This window comes from Hipposideros armiger, unplaced genomic scaffold, assembly GCF_001890085.2.
Source record: "Hipposideros armiger isolate ML-2016 unplaced genomic scaffold, ASM189008v1 scaffold_141, whole genome shotgun sequence".
Classification (NCBI taxonomy): domain Eukaryota; kingdom Metazoa; phylum Chordata; class Mammalia; order Chiroptera; family Hipposideridae; genus Hipposideros; species Hipposideros armiger.
The window spans coordinates 1,579,062-1,601,884 of record NW_017731491.1 but is presented as its reverse complement, the minus strand read 5'-3'; the positions used below and the strand labels follow the sequence as shown (position 1 = coordinate 1,601,884).

The 22,823-nt window shown below is 41.9% G+C and overlaps 1 protein-coding gene across 4 annotated transcripts in view; it reads right to left on the bottom strand.

Moving 5' to 3' along the window:
* VPS53 (VPS53 subunit of GARP complex) overlaps positions 1-22,823 on the bottom strand; it is a 158,867-nt gene that overhangs the window by 42,537 nt on the left and 93,507 nt on the right. For all 4 annotated transcript variants that reach the window (XM_019650460.1, XM_019650458.1, XM_019650462.1 and 1 more), the window contains 5 exons: positions 20,318-20,412; positions 10,364-10,606; positions 7,408-7,555; positions 2,522-2,604; positions 1,488-1,566 (listed from right to left, as the gene is read on the bottom strand). In XM_019650460.1, coding sequence (XP_019506005.1) covers positions 1,488-1,566; positions 2,522-2,604; positions 7,408-7,555; positions 10,364-10,606; positions 20,318-20,412 — 648 coding nt within the window. The remainder of the gene's footprint in view (positions 1-1,487; positions 1,567-2,521; positions 2,605-7,407; positions 7,556-10,363; positions 10,607-20,317; positions 20,413-22,823) is intronic.

Below are 22,823 nucleotides of genomic sequence, written 5' to 3'. Positions count from 1 at the left end.
CTTCAGAGCCATGTTCCTTTAAGAAAGCGGGTTAGCCTCAACCTGCCTGCTCAGAGATTTCTGCTTGCAAACACTGAGTATACTGGAAATACACAACCACCTCTGATAGGCCTTTTGAATAGAAACTTTGTGACATCAGCTATCCAGGACTCCCGCTTAACTTCATAAAACCCCGAAGCCCAAGTTTTGAGTTTAATCCTATTTTCATTAAATATTTACAGTCTACTACAAGACCAAGTTCAGACCAAATGTCTGCTTATATAACCTTGTGACATGGCCGCTCCTCCTGACAAGAGGGAAAGAGGACTAGCATTTACCGGCACCACGTCCGTCACTCTCTTTTTGCTCCATCCTCACAACTCTGGGAGGCAAATACCCACATTTCACATACAGATGAGGTGACTTGGGCCCAGAGAGGTTAAGCCATTTGCTCAACTCCCCCAAAGGAAAAACGAGAAGAGTTAGGTCTGTCTGACTCCACAGCCAGTGTTCTTTCCATTGAGCTCTGCCACTGGCCAGTATACCCCAGAGAAGTTCTTTCTCCAGCACTTGTGAAAATGCTACAAGTGTCTGTGATGCTAAAACAGGCATTGGCAAACTTTTTCTGTAAAGAGCCAGACAGTACATATTTTAGGCTTTGTGAGCCATATGGTCTCAGTTGCAATTACTTAATTCTGCCATTCTAACAACAAAAAAAAAACAACCAGCCACAGATAACATATACATGAACAAGCATGGCTGTGTTCCAATAAAACTTTATTTACAAAAACTGGCAATGGGCCAGATTTGCCCCACAGGCTGTAGTTTGCTGACTCCTATTCTAGAAGGTTCTAGAGTGGATAGCTTCATGTTATGTGGCTTAGAAACCAATGAAGAATTGCCTGTTTCCAAGTTAAGTAATCAACAAACATGAGCGTCGTCTACGTTCTACATGGTCCACGCACTTAAGGAATTTACACTATTTTAGGAAGAAAAGACACAGGCACATGAAAGCCAAAGAGCAACACAAGGCAGCATGTGGTAAGTGCCAAAAGAGGGGAGCTGATCGTTGATTGAGGGGCCGCCGTAATATTAGAAAACCATGGCCTGCAACCTGATCAATAACCCTGCACTGGCATCAGAGCTCAGGAACAGATGGAGAAACCCCTCAGTGGCAAGAATGAAGATGAGTCAGAAGTCACCTATGTGAGCACTAACAATAATGCCCACTCTGACGAGACTGCTTAAGGAATTCAGCATGTGTCCGATGCTAACCAAAGGTAACATCTCCTTCAGACAAACCGAACACATCTGCTCCCTGTCTTGTTCTCAAAGGACAAGCCATTGACCTAAGGTGCAAGATAGACTGAGCACTTTCGGAAACGCCTAGAGGTCTTCCATTCTCCTCCCAGCTGATCCTCTAGGCACTGAAGAGCCTGAAGAAAGTACAGGCAAGGGTATGGGGGTCACCCTTGGAAGTCTAGGAAGCCACACTCCCACAAGCTTACCTTGCTCATGGCAGTCAGGGCAGGGTCACAGGCAGCATCCAGATCCTGAACCAGCAACTGAATACTGCTCGAGATGACACTGCAAACCAAACACATTACTGAGGTCATAACTTTAAAACATCACATTTTGAATGACTCACACAGCCCCTTCCAAATGTTTTAGGCGCCTGTGTAAAATTAGGTTCATCATTTCGTCAGAAACTCGGGAAACCTGAGTTTCATTTTAAAAGGGAGTTAGTGACCACAAGGAGCATTTTGGCTCTTTCCTCATTCTTGCTGCCTGTCCTGGTCTTATTCGGGTGTGTCCCCACTCAGTCAGGACACAAACTTTCACCACAGCTCTTCTCCCTATTCGCTACACCCAGAATCCTGCACTTCCGCCTCCAAACGTACCTGTTTGTCAAAATGTTTGAATGAGAACAGAACTTGGGGGGAAAGAAAAGGTTGAGAAAAGGAGAAGAAATAACAGAAGAAGAAAATGTTGATTTTTCCACAATAAGTGGATGATGAGAAAGCTGAAGCTTGGCCTCTCCCAATCTCATTTAATGACTACAACAAAAACGCTGCAAGGTAACACCAGGCAAAGAACTGTATCGAGAAGGCTTTGCAGTTTGAACTGCAACCTCACCCCCTCCCCGACTCCCGTGGCGAAAATCAGGCTGCTTACACTTTATATTGTGAAACACTGGAGGTGGGGCTGGCCCTCTGTGGAATTAGGGGGGCAGATAGGCGGCCTTGGACCTGATCTTCCTGCAGGGATGGTCAAAGGAGGCTTTCTTCTCTTTTTGTTATTCTCGATAGTGCAACAATAAAGACTTATACGAGTAAGCTAAAAATAACTGCATCTGAGGAGGCAGAATGGGAGGCAGCTGCACCAGTTTCTGATGCTTCTTCTTAGTGGCCAGTGGAGAATACTCCTGATCCAACAGAAAGCTCCAGAAAACTCTCAGGCTCTGCAGTGACCTATGCCTGCAGCCTGAGACATGCTGCTTTGTGACGGGCAGGCCGTGAGCAAACGCGTACAAGGTACCTACGTGCTGAACGTATCCATCTCTCCCGTCAGATTGATCCGCTCTGTCAGACTAACGTCAACTTTTTCCTTGAGTTTTTCTTCCAGCTATTAGAAAATAAGAGAGAAACAGGCTGCGTGGTTATCCGGAGGAGTGCCATAATAAGAATACTTAACACTGACTGAGTTTTGTGATTCAGGTGCAATTCCAGGCCCTTTTCATATATTGACTCAGTTAATTCTCAAAATCTGTGAGGAAGATTCTATTATTACCCCGATTTTACAGAGGAGGAAATGGAGGAGTGACCAACCTGAGATGGTAAGGGGCAGGACTAGAGATCAAATTTCCTCCAGAGCCTGTCTGCCTTTTCGTACTGAGCTGTACGGGTTTCTTATGACACATGGACAATTCATTTCATTCATTTACAAAAGACACTGATTTTTAGGATACGCTTTGCCATGTGAACTGGAGGCTCATTCCCTAACACTGGAAGCCGCTAGTGGTGGGTGGCAATAAAATCAGTATTAAAGTATTCACTGAGTGCTACTATGTGTCACCCGCGATATTAAGGTGTTGGGGATACTGAGGCAAAGAAAAGCAGCAGACTCTGCCTTCAGCTGTCCACAGCCTAGGAGAGAAACACTGGCCACGCTCCAGCCACCTCAAAATCAAATGCAACTGACCAGGAACTGTAAATTCTCCAAACATCCAGGGAATTGACTCATCTAGCACTTACGACCTATTTATTACACAGACTCTAAGAATAATGAGTGTTTTGTCTTAAACTTAAAAATGCTCTTAGGGGTGTGTAAATTTGTGTAACTTTTTTACAAGACAATTTATTTAAAAAGCAAAAATTAAATATATGTACTCTTTAAGTCAGCAATTTTATGTCTAGAAAAGTATTTCAGTGAAACAATGAGAACACCATACAAAGATATGCAGGTATTTTTTTTTACGGCATTCATTAATTCAACCAGTATGTACTGAAAGCCCATTTGTACTAGGCTCTGTAATAGAGTTAGGGAGTTATTCAGAGAACAAAACAGGTAAAAGCCTGTTTTCATGAAGCTCACATTCTAGTGCTTTTTATGACACAAAAACTGGAAATAATCTATACATATATTTATTATACATATATTAATTACACATCACTAATCTACACATATACATTAATTCAAGGGACTGATGAAACAAATTACGGTGCAGACATACAATGCCTAAACTCTTTAGCAGCCTCTTCCTATTACACTGAAAATAAAATACAAACTTCTACCCGTGATTTGGGTCCTATCTCCCCCGCCCACAGTTTGCTTTCCCCCTTGCATCCCTGGCTTCCCAGTTACATCAACCAATTAAAGTTCTGGAAATACCAGTCTCGTCCCTCTCAGGGCTTTCATACATCACACTTCCTACTTCCTCTCCCTGAAACAGTCCCTGCTCACCCCTCCTAACCAGTTCCCTTGCTTTGCTCCCCCACCTCCCAACCCTTCCAAGCTCCTCATTTAGGATCTCCTTTCCAACCCTCAGGTCTCTGCTTCCATGTCACCTCCTCAGAGAGGTCCTTCTGGACCACTCTACTTCTGTAGGCAACTCCCTAACTAGCACTGCAACATTTGCTTCCTTCCTAGCACTTAACACAAAATTGAAGTTACATCTCGGCTTACTTATTATCTGGTGCCATTAATTCTAAGTTCCACCACAGAAAGAAACTTGGCTACTTTGTTCACCACTGTGAATTAACATCAAATACAGTGTCCGGTACATAAATAAGTGTTTCATAAAGCTCTCTTGAATGAATGGAATACTTTATGCAAGTGTGTTAAGTATGAAAGTGTTACAATTAGTGAAACATTACTGGCATTGTTTTTTAAATTTTATTTTCCAATTCTTTATTGGTTGGATTCTTAAAAGTCTCTTTGGTTTCTCCCCCCATTTCTTTTTACCCCCTACCCCTGTAATTTTTTCTTAAGAAAACTCAGCTGTTTGCCCTGTAGATTTTTCCAGAATTTAGATTTTGTTGATTGCATCCACAAGGTATTAACGTGTTCCCTTTGTCCTTTGTATTTCCTGTAAATTGTAGTTTGATGTACAGTTGATCTTCGAACAACAAGGGTTTGAACTGTGTGGGCCCACTTATACACAGATTTTTTTCAATAAATACGGTAAATGTATGTTCCCTTCCTTATGATACTCTTTTCTTTTTTCTAGATTACTTTATTGTAAGAATATAACATACACGGTAACACACAAAATACGTGTTAATCAACTACATATATTATTGGTAACTTCCAGTCAACAATAAGCTAATAGTTAAGTTTTTAAGGAGTCCCAAGTTATACGTGAATTTTCAACCATGCAGAGGGTCAGCGCCTCTGACCCCATGTTGTTCAAGGATCAACTGTAGAAGCTCGCTCAGGTTCAGGTTCTCTTTTTCTTTCTAGGAAACTACTTCCTGATGGTGTTGTGTATTTCTATCAGGAGATACATGATGTTTGCTTGTGTCTCTTTTTGTAATGTCAGCAGCCATTGATGGTTAATGCCCAGATCCATTGTTCCATTAGGAGGCATAAAAGGGTGAGATTCTAATTCTATCTTTTCTTCTTCATTTATTAGCTAAAATTTTGCTATAAAGAGATTCTTCCCATTGTCAATGATTTGGTCATCCTGAGATCCAAGTCAAATAGGAAAGGCAGGATAAAAACTTTTCCTTTATTTACCAGTGTTTAATTCATCCCTGTGGTTCCTTAGTATCTTCAAAGGTGATACATGAATTTTAAAAAAAGAATCATTATAACCAATTGTAGTTCAGATTTTGACTGTTGTTTATATATCTCATCTTTGACCAGTAGAGCTTATTCAGGTTGGCTCCTGTAGGGCTGTTGTAACAAATTACTACAAACTTGGTGCCTTCAACCAAAAACGTATTTTCTCACAGTTCTGGAGACCAGAAGTCCAAAATCAAAGTGTTGGCAGGGTGGGTTCCTTCTGGAGGTTCCTTCTGGTAGCTGCTGGCAACCCTTGGTGTTCCTTAGATGCATCACTCAAGGTCCTGCCTCCATCTTTACATGCCTGTGCCTCTGTGTGTTAAATCCCCCTCTCCTTTCTAAGGACGCCAGTCATTAGATTTAGGGCTCACCCTAAAAGCAAGGTGATCTCATCCTGAGATCCTTATGTCTATCTTCAAAGATCCTACTTCCAAATAAGGTTACACTTACAGGTACTGGGGGTTAGGATCTGGACATATCTTTTTGTACATTAAACCTACTACACCCCCAGAGTACTTCTGAAATGACTTTCACAGGCTTTAATACTTTTCCTGCTTTTTATATGACATGTTTTAGGCTCATCTTGTGTATTTCCTGTCCCAGACCTGGAATTAGTCATTTTTTCAAGAATCTCTGGTTCCTTTTAGTGGAAAATGGTATTTAAAGATCACAATATAGGCACTAAGAATATATTAATGTTTACTTTTATAATCAGTAAATATAATTTTCACTAAACAACAAAAAATTGGCTACATCTATTCTGAGTCATCAAAATGATCTCTGATCAAGTAATACTTCTAGAACTTCTAAGAATCTATTCTAGAAAAATAATGCAAAACATACTGGATGTTCTTTGTAGGATTAATTATAAAAGCAAAAACTTGAAGCAACATAAATTACCAGGAATAATGTTAAATAATTTATGGTATAACCTTTAATGGACTATTTTGTAGCCATAACAATGATTGCATAAAGACATTATAGCAATAGGAAAAATACTATGCTATGATGTTAACAACAAAAAATGCTACTGCTATAATATGAAAATTAATTAAGTCAAGATTATAGAATATAGAACTATGTTGACAAAAAAACGATTGGAAAAAAACTCTAAATTGCTAATATGATTATTTGAGGGTAATGGGGTTAAGAGTCTTTTTTTTTTTTGTATCATGGTTATTTGACTTTTAAAATACGATATTTATATGTATGTATTCTTTCTCTTTCTGCACACATACAAACTAGTCTGGCTCTGAAGCCAAGCCTTCACAGGTCATCCCCCGTGTGACTCTGTGATCAACCCCAAGCAGAGCATACTGCTGCCTCCGCCTCTGGCGGGCTTAATCCCAACTGTGAAGTTTTCTGGGGGACACTTATTTGGCCTTCCGCATTCTTGCTCTAGCTCACAGTGCTCCAAGCTGTACTTTCTGAACCATGACTTAATGGCTGCCTTCTTATGATCTAGACATGTATGAATAATAAACCAAAGAAGGGGGCAAAAGCAGGACCTTCCCCAATTTCTTTCTTTCTCTTGGCCTTTGGTGAATTCCAGACCAAAGGTGAAAAGGAACTTCTAATCCTACATCTAAGGCTGAATGGAAAATTATTCTGGGTCTTCCTTCTTTTAATAGGGAGCTCCAGGAGAGGCACCACCCTTTCCGGCTTCCCAGTTCCTGAACGTCAGCATCCAAACAATGGTTATTTGTTTCGGCAGATTGAGGCTGCTATGTAAATTCCAGGAGACATATAAAAGCCCAAAGGATTTTGCTTAGCCTAGTGATGCTTCTGAGAATGGAATAACGGGGCTGTGACTCATCACCACAAAAGGCTGGGTCCTAGTACCATCAAGTTGGTTCCTGCTTGTCTCATACAGGAGATGGGGCTACTGGCCTACTTTCAAGAGGGCATGCCCTTTAGGTAGCTTCCACAGCTCCTGGGAAGAGACCGCTTATATTTCCTTGCCCAGGATCCTTTTAACAAGGTCCTTCTGTAAGGTGGCTACCCCGGCCGTCTTCTGGCTGGACAGCTAGTTTTCCTCTGTGGGAGACCAGCTAGTCTCTGCCCAAGGTTGTCTTCTTAGGGTCCATACTCTTTATCTACTGAGCTATGTGGCCCAGGAGGTTCAGGAAACAGGCGGCTCACCTGCTGGGTGGTGGCCAGACAGTACTCGGCCGTGCTCAAGATGCTGCAGATAAGGCAGAGCTCCTCCACAGTGAACTTGGCTGCTTCGGAGCCCTCCTTCTCCTTGAGGAGGCTGCTGATGGTCAGCCCTCCACTGCTGCTGGTGGTTCTGAGGAAAAGGAACAGGAAGTAGTCAGGCTGGGACTTCTCCTTTGCTTCTTAAACTGAAAGCTATACATCTTAAGACAAAGAAAAGGGGGAAGGAAAGGCTGGACGTGGCCCAAACAAATCCACACACAATGAGCCCTTTTCCTATTGACCTCACCTTGACTATCATCTGTTTAAACTGTCTGACCATCAGAAATAGGAAGAGAGGCCTCCAGCAGTGAGCCAGTAATCAGTCATGTTCACTGTGATGAGGCTGATATAGAGAAGGCTGCGCAGTGGCCTCTCGCCTGAGGTTGCCATTTCCTGCTCTGTAGAGCTCTTTCAGGATCATCTGTAGCACAAAAGCTGGTTCCCCAACTGTTTCTCCCAGTTAAGAAAACTCCGCATAGGAATGTGTATGTTGTGCTTGTGGAGGGGGACAAAAGTGAATGCTAAGACGTGGTTCCTGCCCAAAGCCCTGATTGTCTCAAAAAAACCAAAAGGCATTTCATCCCTGCCTACTGGTCTGATCACACAATCACCAAATGTCAAAAGTCAGTTATAAAACTTCCTACTACTTCAACTGTCAGAGTCTAATTTTTTTTCCCCAGAAGATAGAACTCATGACATTTATCTTAAAAATAGTAGAGAAATTTCTCTATTGAAAAAAAAAAAAAAAAGGCCCAGTCTTAGTGGTAATCAAAGATTTGGCAACATCTTAACTTCCAGCACTTATAAGGGTGTGAGGCCACTGGCACTCTCATCTACTGGTTAGGAGCATTCAATTGTACAACTTTTCTGGAGGTATATTTCAGGAGCTTAAAAAAAATGTTCCAGGGATCGGCCAGTTAGCTCAGTTGGTTAGAGCACAGTGCTCATAACACCAAGGTTGCCAGTTTGATCCCCACATGGGCCACTGAGCTGCGCCCTCCACAACTAGGTTGAAACTACTAGTTGACTTGGAGCAGATGGGTCCTGAAAAAAACATACTGTTACCCAATTTAAAAAAAAAAAGAGAAAAGAAAATGTTCCGACAATTTGACCCAGCAGTTCTACTTCTGTTCAAGGATGCTTTTCTGAGTGTTATTTAAAATACCAAAATAGTGAACCCAACCTACACAATCAATGAAGAAAACGATCACTAAGAATCTCAGAAGCTAACTGAGGTTGTTCTATATGTCTGATTGCCATGGCATTGTTAAAAGTGTTTCTGATGAAGTCACTGTCACGAGTGTAGACTGTTCTCTCTTGGCCTCCCAGATCCATTCTCTGTTCTTCTCTTCCCTTCTCTGTGGCTCAGGAGAATGACCTCTCCAGACTTATCACCCAGGCTCCTTGGCCCTCAGGCCTCCTTTGGGTTCAGCCAATAGGAGATACCACAGGAAGTTGGAGAGGTAGAGGAAAGAGAGGTCTGAGTACTAACTAGCAGGTCCTCAGGCTCCCTCTGCTTCAGTGTGGTCCTTCCAGTGACTGTGGGCCTCTATCACGACAGCTTCTCTGGGGCCAGCCCTTCGTCCACAGCCCTAGTTCTCAAGTGAGTTTTAAAGTAGTAATAAATACCCACTGCTTCAGAATCCCGTTGGTTCTTTTCACCTTGCCCCCATTTCTGTGAATAGTCACTTTAGTAACAACGTCCAGCTGAGTATATACTGTTTGTTTCCTGCTGTGACACTGACTAACGCACATGGGAAAAGGCTCACAGGATGATGCTAAGTGAAAGCAGCAGGGTATAAAACTCTAAGTAGGACAGTCCCAATTCTGTTAAACAAACGAAAGCAAGAACGGAAAAACATACAGCAAAACGTTAAATTAGTTTTCTCTGGGTGGTGAGATTATAGGTAATTTTTATTTTCATCTTTGTGCTTTTCTGTGTCTTCTAAACTCTCATGAACTTGTATTATTTTGATAATCAGGATAAAAGTTACTAAACATTTTAAAATAATTTTTATCAGTGTCAAAGAAATTCTCATTGGTGAAACATATCTGTTATTTCAAATCTCTTGTGGAACATAGGGAGTTTATTTTCTTTCCTCCAAAGAATGTAAAACTCTCATATATGACACATTTTAGTGACAATGACAGAAATGAGTTCCAGAACTGTTGAACATAGCCACGGGGATGATTTATAAATGCTACATGCTGAAGCATTACTTTAGATCACATTCTATTACAATCAAAATTGCTATAGTACCACCAAACCATCTCTAAAAACTCTAGTTGAGTGATCCATTTATTTTAAGCAATATAACAATAATCCAATGCCCCAGGGAATACAGTGAACTCACTATAATGAGGGGTTGTGCTATTCAACCCTCTTCCCCCAAATCCCACCACATCTTTAACCATTAGACTCTATCCAGCATAGCAAGATACACACACCATAGGAGAGGCTTTGGAACTAATCAGACCCATGCCTCCCATCTGCTTATCCCAGGACATGCTCTCATTGAATGGGGCCCGAATGAAGCGGCCCATGCTGTTTAAAAGTTATTTCCACCATTCCCCCACTTTTTTGGCCAAGTACCCATCATTAAATCTGTGTAAATTCAATACATATATAATGGACTGACTCCCTTGAGTCCACGGTGGTAAGAGCTGACCTACACCCACAGCCACTGGGGGGATGTCCTCTCAAGGTCTTGATCAGCTGTGGAATCCCATCTGGAGAGGAAACAGTCTCAGACCCTTAAGAACTCAGAAAGGCTGTTTTCCTCCTTGAGACTCTTAGTAGTTCGGTAAGCAACTTCAGAGTGGGTTTCCTTAGAGATACTCATACTTAGGGATGTTCAGAATCTTACTTCACCACCAGACCAGGAAAAATAGGACTCACTTGGGCAGATTGCCAGAAAGGATTTTCCAGGCATATTCTCGGAGGTACTTCTGGAAAATGGTGGTCAGAGCGATCATCGGCTCCCCAGTGCTGAGCTGAGAGCATTGCACCATGCACTTCTTGTAGTAGACAAAGAGGTCAGCACAGCTGGGGAGCACGGCACCTCCTTCGTCAGTGTTGGGCTTAGGTGGTCCCTGGGCTTTGAAATCGGCCACAAACCGATCTATCAGCTCTCCAAGGTTTCTAGGAGGGAGAAAACCTGAAATGTTATTTTATTTCAAGAAAGAGAAAGCAAAAAAAAAATGTGCTTGATTGCTGTGAGCAACTCATTCCAACGCTTTTTACATTTAAAATTAGACCCATTTTTATCAATATCATCATTAACCACCCCCACTACTCCTACAATAACAGCAGCAATAAAATGTGGCATTTGTGCGCTGCTCTATACTTTTCAAAGCATTTCATGATTATATTTGGCCCCAGGCCCCTGTGAGGAAGATATCATTGGACCCTCTACGAGATGAAACAGTTAAGGCCTAGAAAGGCTATCACACAATTTAGTGGCACAGCTGAGCCCAGAATCCACTTAAGTGCACACGCTGGTCCCATTGCCATATTAGTATCATCTCCCGTTTCCGCAAATGAAAACTCGAAATGATAGCGATCATTTTCTGAACACATGTGATGTACCAGGCACTACATCAGCATTTTATAAACATGGTTTCAATAAACTTCACTTAATCATCACAATAATCTTATGAAGTAGATACTATTACTGTCCTCATTTTCAAAAAGCGAAGTGCAAAGAAGTTAAGGATCTTGTCCAAGGGCATAGAGCAAGAAAGTGAGGCAGCCAGGATTCAAAACCAAGCACCCTGGCTCCATACCACATGCTAGCCTACTACCTCCTAAAACACAAAAAGGTTATGATATCAGCAAGTATTTAAGTATCATTGACCTAAATGTGCCCATGACATGAATGCCTAAGTAAAGAGACACTGTAAAGAAATACTCAAACGTCACTGCGTTTGCCTCAGTCACAATGAGTCATCGCTAGTTAGAATCCAGCAGGGCTGTATTGATCGGTCCCTGCACAGTTGTGCTGTATGAAAAATGGGAGGGGTCCTCACCGCCCTCTTGACATTTTGCATCTTTTTAGGTGGCTGTCTAAGGCTATAGGGATCCAGCTGTGTTTTTAAAATGTATTTATATAACAGCCAGGAAGAAAAAGACAAGAACCACACACAGCATCAATTAGCACGAATAGGAGAAAATTGACATTTTACTCAAGGGCTTTCGTTATTGCAAGTTTATTATATCCAGATGTAGCCATTCTGCCCTCAGAGAACTTCAGGCCTAGACTAGGTCTTTGTCTGTGGTGAGGGCCCTCCAGGGTCGCCACCCACCTCCATTCCTCACAACCTCTTCTTGCCTTAACCTTTCCAGTTAACCTCCCATCTCTCCTCCAGTGACCCTATGCCCTAGCCAGACTCGCCTCAACTGCCCCCAGTTCTACCTCTATCCCTCACTCTGCCTTTGCCGGGATTTCCCCCACCCCACCTCACCCCCGCCAAGATGTTCTCCCACCACTTCTCTACTCATCTTTTGAACTCAGCTCAGGGTGCACCCAGACAGCTCCCACTTACATCAATCCTTTATCTCCATTTCAACCTCTGTCATCTGGAACACACTGATGCTTTATTTTTTAACGCTTTAATATACAGTGTAAAGATATCAAATAGTCAAGAAACATGTTGACGGTCTCCCATCCTGGGCCCCCGGCCAATAATCGCAATCTTTTTCACTGATCTTTGGTGTAATTTCAGAATCCTTCCTGAGATAGCACTCTAGCCACTTCTAATAAGCTGACATTGGTACAAAAGGTGAAATCTGCTTGCTATATAGTAGGAGAATCTTCTCTGTTTCATGTATGTTATTAAAAGCTCCTTGAGAGCAGGGATCAGGTTTATGTCACTTCTGCTCCCCCTAGGCCCACCCCTCACACTTATGTGGGAAGCTAATTTCGCAATTATGTTGGTGCCTACAAACTCAGCTAATCAACCTCCACACTTAGTTCCTAAGGGGTGGGGAAGTGGAGAGGGAGCAGGGGCTGGTACAGTGGAGGCAAGCCTGTAACAGAAGCCAAAGGTTCCACTGGAGTCTTCTTAGGAGAGAGTCTAATCTCCAAATCGACAGTGCCAATCCAAACAGGGGCCAGAGCTCCAAAGTTTACTTTAACCACTTACCTAATTCCCCAAGAAGCTAAAGTCAGGATGCTTACTCACCTACCACCTATCTCGGAGCCAACCCGATGAGTAAGATTATAAATTATGATCACAGAAAATAAAGAAAATTTCCACTTAAAAACCCCCAAAACTCTAAAGAGCTTCCATATTTTGCTGAATGTCTACCAGGTTACTTTTGACACTGTTCTCTGGTGCGCGTGAGAAATAAACCAGAGGAACCTTCCCTCCCTCCCACTCTTCACAGCAGCATACTTCTACGATATACAAGACATTAGAAAACAAGTAATCAACGTTTCACAGAAGAGAACAGTAAAAGCTACCCCCACGGGAATGGGTACAGTTCATTAGTTTGAAAAGATGATCCGATCCAATCAAATATTGAGCACTTAGTATGTGCAAAGCTCTGTGGGGTGCTGGTATAAGATATAAATGAATTCAACTAAAAAAAAAAAAAAAAGCAAAGATTATCATTTCTTCCAAGCACCAAACACTACCCTGAGCTTTGGCAACATCTTCTCATAGGACTACTGGAGAACAAAATATGTGGCATACTGATCTCCGGACTGGAATCACAAGGAGGCACTTCTTATATCCTAAAGCAGTTACAATCAAGCAAGAGTTTACAAAGGGTCAAGTCCCAGCCTGAGTGCTGCAGGGGTGAAGGCACAGTGTCTGCCCTTGAGAAGCACCGGCCTGTGTGGGGAGATAGGACCCTCATGCTTATGAGATTTATATTCCCAGATTGAAAGAAAAGAGCTAATTTCACAATATACACAAAGCGAACAATTTATTTTGGATAAAGGAAATAACAGAGGACACCAGAGAAAATCTCACAACAGATTCCGGTGCGAGAATGTAGGCACGGAGTTAGAAATGAGCACAGAATATGGTATGACGAAGAGACGGTGGGAAGGATGAGAGGAGTTTGGCTGAAGTAGGAGCTACAAACAGAGACAACCTTGCCTGCAGTTTGATTGATACGCTCCTCTGTATTCCCACTATTCATATCTTTGGGCCTTCACGCTGTGCACCACATCTTTCTTGGGTCTATCCCTCCCACTAAGCTGTAAGCCTATATAAACTAGGCATGCGCTGGGTGCATTATAAATACAATCTCATTGAATCTTCACAACAGACCTGAGTAGAAGGCCTTGTTATCCCCATTTTATAAGTGAAGAAATCAAGGCTGAGAAAAATAATATAATTTGCCCTAGAGCTAGAATTTGAACTTGGGTCTGTATGACTCCGAAGCTAAGCTCTATCCACTCACTATACCTTGCTTTGATTTCCAAACTGTAAAGCACTATACAAATACTGTATATGGTATTACAATTATTACTGTTATTCATTCTCTCCCCAGCTTGAAGAAACATGTCACGGATGTAGACAGAGTCTTTTATTACCCTTTTCCGAGTAGCTTGGGCTTTTTGCCCAAGAACTGTATAAGCATTTCAGGGTGGCATGTGAAATACTGCTGGGATTTCAACTGACAAATAAAATGACCTAGGATTAGACTATACTGCAGAGCGATATCAGCAGAGGAAAAGATTAAAACATAAAGAGAAGAAAAACCACATTGTAGACCAAGTTCATCCATGGATGAGCAAGGCCGTTTCTTCTGGTGGATTTGCAATCAACATTTATAGAAACAATATTCTACTGGAAAGTGAAGCAGTGATGGCACTGGGAGGGGAAGATGGTAGTCCGAACAAGGTGGCATGGAGGTAAGCATGGGCAAAGCAGCTAAAGATCCCCAGGAAGCTGCAGAACTTGTAAACTCAAGGGTTCTCAAACTGGTTTGCACCCCTTCCCCTTCCCTTTGGTTGGGGGCCGTGGACTTGGCTCTGGGGCAGCCCGTGGAGTTGGGGAGCCAAGGTGTGGCTTGAGCCCAACTGGGAGATGGGTTACGCACAGGTAAATGGAGCAAAGGTGAAAATGCAGGGAGGATACTGGGAGCCAAGTTTCTCACTGCCGTAGAAAGTGGTTACAGACATTAATAGAGGAGGCTAAGGGCCGGTTCATCGGTTTTCCCGCTAATGTCTCTTTTCCTTCCAAGATCCATCATTATTTATTTTAATGATCAAAAACAGTCCCTTATTTGGCCATGGGAGCCCCTTCAAACTGGTTTTTCATCCTTTGTGCACACCCCTATCATTTTGTGAGCATTTCCTTTCTGGCACAACAAAATATACCAGGCTCATCCTGTACTTTCCTAGCCCAGCCCTGGAGCCATTAATTTCTCCAGGATCCCGGTTCCTTCGGTAGGGAATGCAATTTAGAAACTAAGTCTGGGCATCAGGTATGTTCATCACTGCTTGGGTGTCATGCTTGTAGTTCCTTTCTGCTGGGAAAGCTGAGAAATATATGTATGTGTGTATACACATGCATCTATATCTATTTTTATACCTATTTCTATATTACAGTTTATGCTGATACCTCCAATTCTAACCTAACACTGCAAGATTTATCTTAGCCTCCTCTATTTTTTTTTAAAGATTTTTGTTGGGGAATTGGGGGGATGGGAACAGCGCTGGGGAATTGGGGGAAGGGGAACAGACAAGTTGCTGTAGTTTTGTTCTTCAGTCTAGTTGTGGAGGACGCTGCTTCACTGGCCCAAGTTGGCACCATCATTGCGCTCTTCCCGGGCGAGGCAGATCAGTCGCCGGCTTCTGGACGGCCGCTCACGGCGGCTGCTGGCTGCTCACGCTGGCTGCTGGCTACACACGGTAGCCCATGGCAACCCACTGCAGTAGGGGCTGCAGCCTATGCCGTCGCCGGCGACTCACGGCAGCCCAGCTCCAGGTTGAGCTGTTGTTCAGCATCTTAGCTGTAGAGGGCAGTTTCACTGGCCCTCATATGTGGGATCCGAACCGGGGCCCTCTGGCGTCCCAAGCCAGTTCTTAACCATTGCGCCACTCAGCCGGCCTTAACTTGATGGTTTTGATAACTGTACTATGGTTATGTAAGATGTTAACATTAAGGGAACTTGGGAAAGGACTATGGGAAATCTGTACTATTTTTCAAATTTTTCTGCAGGTTTAAATTTATTCCAACATAAAGTTAAAAACAGAAAGATAGTAATGGCTACAACCCATTGAATAAAATATTGGGTTGTCGGAAAAGTCATGACACATTTTTGCAACAAAAAAACATAGAAAAAATACGTCATGACTTTTCCGACAACCCAAATAGGAATCCATGAGCCCATGCTCATATAAATAGGGAGAAGAGAAACCTTTTTCTTAAAATATACAGCCAACTAATAAATGCAGTAGAAATGATGGAATTAGAAAATCATCATTTGGCAGCTATCTTAGTAATAATAAATGATTCAGGCAAGTATCATGAATGGGTGGCTAAATAAGTAGGTGAAGGATGAAAAAAAGCCTATTTATATGGTTTCAAAATTTCTCCTGACACTTATTAATAAATAGAGAAACCTGGCAGACACTATCCAAACCAAGTAATAAAAATGAACACAAGTTGTGGGACAAACTGACCCTGGGTGCCTCCTGACATGAATTTACTGAGAACACAGCACCACTTCTGCATAGATCATAAATCATGAGAAAAACATCAGTGAAATGCAGACTGAAGGACATTCCACAAGGTAACTGGCCTGTACTCTTCAAAAATTTCAAGGTCATGAAAGATAAAGGAAGGATGAATTATTCTTCTGGACTGAAAGAGATCAAAGAGACGTGACAAATAAATGCAACCGTCATCCTGGAATGGATTCTGGATTTATAAAAAACATGACTGGAACCACTGGAAATGGAATGGGGTCTATGGATGAAATGGTGATGCGGTAACAATGTTAATTTCCTGATTTTGATGGTTGTACTGTGGTTATGTAGATTGTGTCCTTATTTATAGGAAATACACGGTGAAGTATGAAGGAGCAATGGGGCATCTTGCCTGCAATTGGAGAATTCAAATAGCTCAGAGAAAAATACGTGTGTGCGTATATATGTGAGTATGTGTGCCTATGGGAGCGTGTGTGTGAGGGACAAGGGAGAGATAATTGAGGAATCTGGATGAAGGACATACAGAAGCTCTATGTACCATTCTTATACCTCTTCTGAAAGTATGAAATTAATTTACAGAGAAAGTCCGGGCTTGATGAAGCTAGAAGACGGGGGAGCTCTATTTCAACCAAAGTTATGATAGGGAACTCTGGAGAACGGGCAGAAATGGAGCCACTAATAATGTCTCTGAGAATGTCACGGAATGGAGCAAACAAAGTACCTATGCGTATGTAGAGAAATCTTCTGCAAAAGTTAGCCGAAGAAAGTCACTACATTCTCAAGAGTAGAAGATATACTAACTTCCTCCTTAAACATAAAAACTGAGAAAGCCACTTGAAACATGTAAGGACACCTCAGCCCAACCTGCTACAGAGGTGGCTTCAGGGACAACCCCGCTTCCTGCCTCCTCTGTGGGTGCTGGCTCTGCAGTCTTCCTATTGCGGCTTGGCTTTGGGCTGGGGCAGGTGCTGCCAGAACCTTCCTTGGGCAGGTGGGAGGCCAGGGAGATGAGAGAACGGCCCCCAGGCCAAGCCCAAAAGAAAGCTGTTAACACTGATCCGGCCACCCAAACGCCGAAGAGTCCAGAACAAGACCACGGGGAGAGCAGGACAGGCACGGTTCCTGAGCACCGCTGACTTATGCCAGTACCAGTATTTTATCCTCAGCACTAATCCCATGAGGGGGGCAATATTCACTTCACTGCAGAGAGGACAAAGGAAACGCGGGGAGGGTTAAGTACCGTGCTGGTGAGTGCAGAGTTCTGACTCAAATCAAGGTCTGTCTGGCCAACGCTCTTTCCACTACACTGTATTGGGTCTCTGTCATTTGGGAGCTTGTAAATGGTCTAAGATTTTCCTCCCTTGCAGATTTTTGAGTCAGAGCTACAAGAGTAGTGATTTGTACAAAATCAGTCCCCACCTGAGTTTCCCCAGCCTCAGGATTCTTTGACTTAAAGGAGGAAGGGCTTTCTAGAACCCCTTGAAACTGTTCTCAAAAAATAACGTGTGGGTTTATGAGGATTTTTTTTTTTTTTTGGCAAGAGGGTCTGTGGCTTTCATCAGGTTCTCAAAGGGATTTATGACTTAAAAAAAAGGTTAATAACCACTGCGTTAGGTATTATTTTGTCTGATTTTCTCCTTTAACAGATGAGGAAATGGGTTTCTTGAATTCTATTTTCTGCTTCAAGCTTTTGCTGCTTACTCTGGAGCGACAACAGGACAACCTACGCAGTTCTCCTCGGGCAGCTTCCGCTCCTTCCCTCGTGCTGTGGAAACATCTGAGGAAGGCCAAGCGGCAGTAGTGGCCAGCACTTCATTTTTCATGGAGAAATGGAGAGTACCTAAGGAAGGCAGGTCTGGCCCTTTGCCCGAAGTATCACGAACAATGAGTATGCTTTATATGAATCAAGGCCACGTGAAAAGAGTAGACACCAGAATTATAATAATTTGGAAAAATGACTCTTTAGACCAGGTAGGCTTTGGGCAAGTATGTGGTTATCTCAGATATGCACTGTAAACCCTGGACTCAAGAGCTTTTAAGCCTGTTTTAAAGTAAGAATTGGGGTTGATAAGAGAAGAAGGCACTTTGTCCAAAAAATCGTCATCCAAGTGGGTTGCTCTAAGACCTATTAACCTAGTAAGCAAATATTAATAACTGATCCTTCTTCCCACCCTTCAGGGGTGTCTTAATAACTTCCTGAGAGATGACTTTCTAAATATGGAAGATGGGGTGCTTTCAAAGGACTGACAGGCAATAGTAACTACTGCCCTCTGTGTGCCTGCTGACAGAAACCCAATGGACAAAGAGCAGGAAGAAAACTGTGGCCGTATAAGGCAAAAAATGCCTAGGCAACTTTTTTGGGGGGGATAAGGAAGGGAGCAGAGAGGAGGTTTTATTTCAATTTAAATAGCTCTTTTACAAAGTTCATTTTCTGGGATTTTAATATGCAGTGTTTTGTAATTGGAAAGGAAAAGAGTAGGAGCCATCTATAAAATCAAATAGGTGAATAACAGTAATATTCCATGTAGCGATTCCACTTGAAATATTCTCTTATGGTTTATCCCTGAAACACATTTGGAAACAAGAATTTGTTAACCAATGACAGAATCATTTAAAAAGGAAAAAAAAAAAAAAGACAAAAAAGACTGGGCTTCAGCACCTAAATGCTTTCCCAGAGAACTTCCCTCAAGAACTTTTTTTCACAGCCGCTGTTTGCCCAGTGTGAGCCACTGTCTGGTACTCTTAAGGGCGTGCGTTCTTCAGGCCACCAGACCTCCTCTGGGGGCCCGGGCCAGCCTGTCTCCAGGCAGCTCGGCCGCTTCCAGAAACCCGACCTTTACGGAGCCTGCCTCCAGTGTGGCAAGGACTGCATCCTCTGGCTGTGGGCAGAGATTCGGGGATGAGGAGGGGTCTTCTTTGCATGAACAGTAGATACTGGGACATGCACATCCTCTTCTTGCTGTGAGGAAACGTAGCTACTTTGGGCTGCTTTATACAAATTTTCTGGAGCCCCTGAGTTTGTAAAAAGCACAGATATTAAACAGATGATCATCCATAAAAGATAACCCATCAGTCTGTACTGACATAAACAAACAAACGGGGGAGAGAGGAAGTTCTTCCTTACAGTACAACTCCAATTAGTAAATGTTGAAGAAATGATGGAAAGAGATAATCAACATTTGGCAAACACTACAGTAATAACTGCTTCGGGCAGGAATCATCAAGAGATGTCAAACTGAGTGGGCAAAGTGTGATGAGAAACAGGGTATTTATGTAGTCCCGAAGTATGCCCCCACCAGATACTTATTAATTACAAAGAGAAAAACAGTAGCTTCACAGCAGAGAAAGCTGGCAGTCACGACCTAAAGCAAGTGATCCAAGCCAACATCGCCAGTAATGGGACAAAGCCTGCCTCCGGATACGATGTGCTGAGAAAGACACAACATTACTTCTACGGTATTCTTGCCCAAAGTGCACCATCTGGATTGCATCAAGAGGAAACATCAAAAGACAAACCAAAATTGAGGGCACCGTACAAAACAACTGATCGATACTCTTTTTAAAAGTGTCAAGGTCATGAAAGACAAAGGGAAGACTGAGAAACCATTCAAGATTAAAGGAGACTAAAAGGACCTGACAACTAAACGTATGACTGGATCTTGGACCAGGAAAAGGACATTCACGGGGACAATGTTACCTTTTTGATTTTGATAACTGTGATTATGAAAAATGATAACATTCTCTGGGGGAAGGGTCTTTGAGAATTTTTGATGACTTGTTTTTAAAGTCTAAATTATTTCAAAATGAAACAGTTACATTACACTTGATAACATCTACATTGGAGACTAGGCTTTCTTTCTATATTTTCCAGTGCCTGACATTGTATATAGCCTGTGGGCTGACATATATAGCTATATAAGGGCTGAGTGCCCACGTGGGAAGGGGGTGTTGGGATCCACTTGGGATCTTATTAGACTCAAATTCAGGCTTTTGAAATTTATAGTCACAATAAATGATACCATTCAAGAGAGATAAAAATATCCTTAACGGGTTTCCAGGGAGGGTCACAGGCATGCCAAGTCCCTCCGTCAGCCTCTGGAAGGAGTGGTGCCCTGAGAGGCCCAACCATGACCAGAGGAGGGAGAAATGCAATAGAAAACAGCAAAATGTACATCACTCACTTGTCCTGGGACTCGATATACACGTAGAGATGAGGCTCAAAACACTTGGAAACAATGCCATGAAATGGATTGTCTGGGGCTTTAGGCTTCTTTCTCTGTAAAAAAAAAAAAAAAAAAAGTAACCCTATACTTGAGACATTTTTGCAAATTTTCAGGCAGTTTTAAAGAAAACATCCCTTCCAATTGTGCTCCTAACACAGAGATAGGAAGCACTTAATGTAACTACACTGGGACTATATCGTGCATTAGAATTCATGCCAATTTGTGAACAATAAGCCGGCTTTGTTAGCAACATTCACTTGCTTTGTATGGTAAAAGAGTCACTGCTACTTTGATAACACATGAGTTTTCAATTTGGGAGCTATTCATCATCTGACTGATGCTTTAAAAATTTCAATCCTAGCTAAGAACAGCACCTAATATTTGTACAGTGCTTTCAAATTTATAAAGTGCTTTCACACGATCTCATTTTGATAGCCCCCTTTTATTGATTGTTATTATGAGCCAAGCACTTTGAAATGAAGTAATATCTCATCTATTCCTCACAACAACCCTCCATGTAGGAATTCACTACTCTTTTATACCCAATGTAGGAATTCACGACTATTTTATATCCAAAGAAGGGGAGGTACAGAGGGCCCTGGCAGCCTTCCCAAAGGCACATGGTGAAGTTTCCTATCCCCTAAACTAGAACTCTTTCTATGATATCATTGCTTTCCTGCAATGGTTCCTAGACTGCTGAATTTCATCAAGTAAATGTAAGAAAAAGGACAAGGGACCAACATTGGGTTGTTAACTTTTTATTTAGCTACTTTCTATTCTCACCACAAGTTTCTAAAAGAAAGAGTATTTTATACCCAAACATTATGCATGGAGAAAACAGCAAAATAAAGGCAGTCAGTCCATTCTAAGAAAAGATAGTTGGTGACCTTTGACCAGATAGATAGGTAGGTAGATAGACAGACAAACAGACAGGCTGGCTGTTTTGTCTGTATGTTTTGCCTTGGACCAATGAAAAACTGGACCAATGAAGCACTGGTTCCCAACTCATACTTGGAAAATACTGATATATGCATCATCTAGGCAGGCAAGTGAGCGTTTAATAACTATTGGGTTGTTGGAAAAGTCATGACATATTTTTCCTATGTTTTTCATTGCAAAAATGCATCATGATTTTTCTAACAACCCAATATATTTGCTACTTAATTCCTTCTCAAACCATCTAAAAAATAAACAAAGATTTTCCTATATATTTCTTTCTATTCCTAAAAAAGGTCAAGTCTGTCTATTGTCAAACGCCAACAAAAGCACCTTGAGCCCTTGCTGAAGATGATATTATAGTTTGTTATTAGCGCATAAATTGGAACCTACAGCATACCTGTTAAATTGAACTGCTCATATCTTTTAATAAATACAAGAAAAGTTAAGCCTCTAATTACAGGCAGAAATAATCACCTTCTTCTAGTAATTAAAAAAAAAAGATACATTGGCATGGTTAAATGCATCTGTAAAAACTGGTAATGATGACCAAAAATTAAATGTCCACGTTAGACATATCCCACTCAATCTCGTATTTAGCTCTCTTCCCTTTTTACCTTCTAAGAGTCCCTTGTCTTTTTTTGGTAAGATTCTTAGAAACTCTGGTCCTCCCTAAGAATAACTACAATCTCGGCAGTTTTACCTTATTATCCAGAAGCCACCGCCAAAGTCAGGCCTTAGGTTGAGACTATGAGAGACGCCCAAGACTGGGTTCACTGAGTTTGAATTGGCTGGATCCAAAGTCACACTTCGTTTCCTCAATGCCCAAGAGTTTTCCCACACTTCCATGAGTTGAAAATGGAAGATCCATGAGTAGTATGATGGTTGTGAGAGGCTGGTCCTTACCTATTTGATCTATATTTTCCAAGTCAGTTATCTGTTTTATTCTTTTCAATAAGGTGCTTTGTTAAATAAATAGACAACGCGATTTAATTTATCTACCTTTGTAAGACTAGTTATCCTGAATTTAGAATTGGAAAATAGACCACTATACCAAGACATCTTTTTTATTAATTAAAATATAATCATCATAAGTATTGTAATTATTCCCTTTATTTATATTTTCTTCCCTTGATGAAAATATTCACACGTCTACAGGAGAGTTTCTGGTCATTATAAACAGGAGTTTATATAACATAGAACGTTGTCATGTTTTAAATCAACATGTACATTTTGTATTTGGCTTTATTTACTTACTAACTTATGTGTACTTTCCCAACTATTGACAATGTTTCAATTTATCACTTTAGAATGACTACATTATCAAATTTAAATAAAGTCTATAGATCAGGGTTCTCAACCTGTGGGGGTCGAACAACCCTTGCACAGGGGTCGCCAGGTACTCGTATGTGGGCGTATCTGCATGTGGGCCTGGAGACGGATAGAGGAGCGGTGTCTCGGTTCCTAAGACCATCGAAAATATGTGTTTTCCGATGGTCTTAGGCGACCCCTGTGAAAGGTTGAGAAC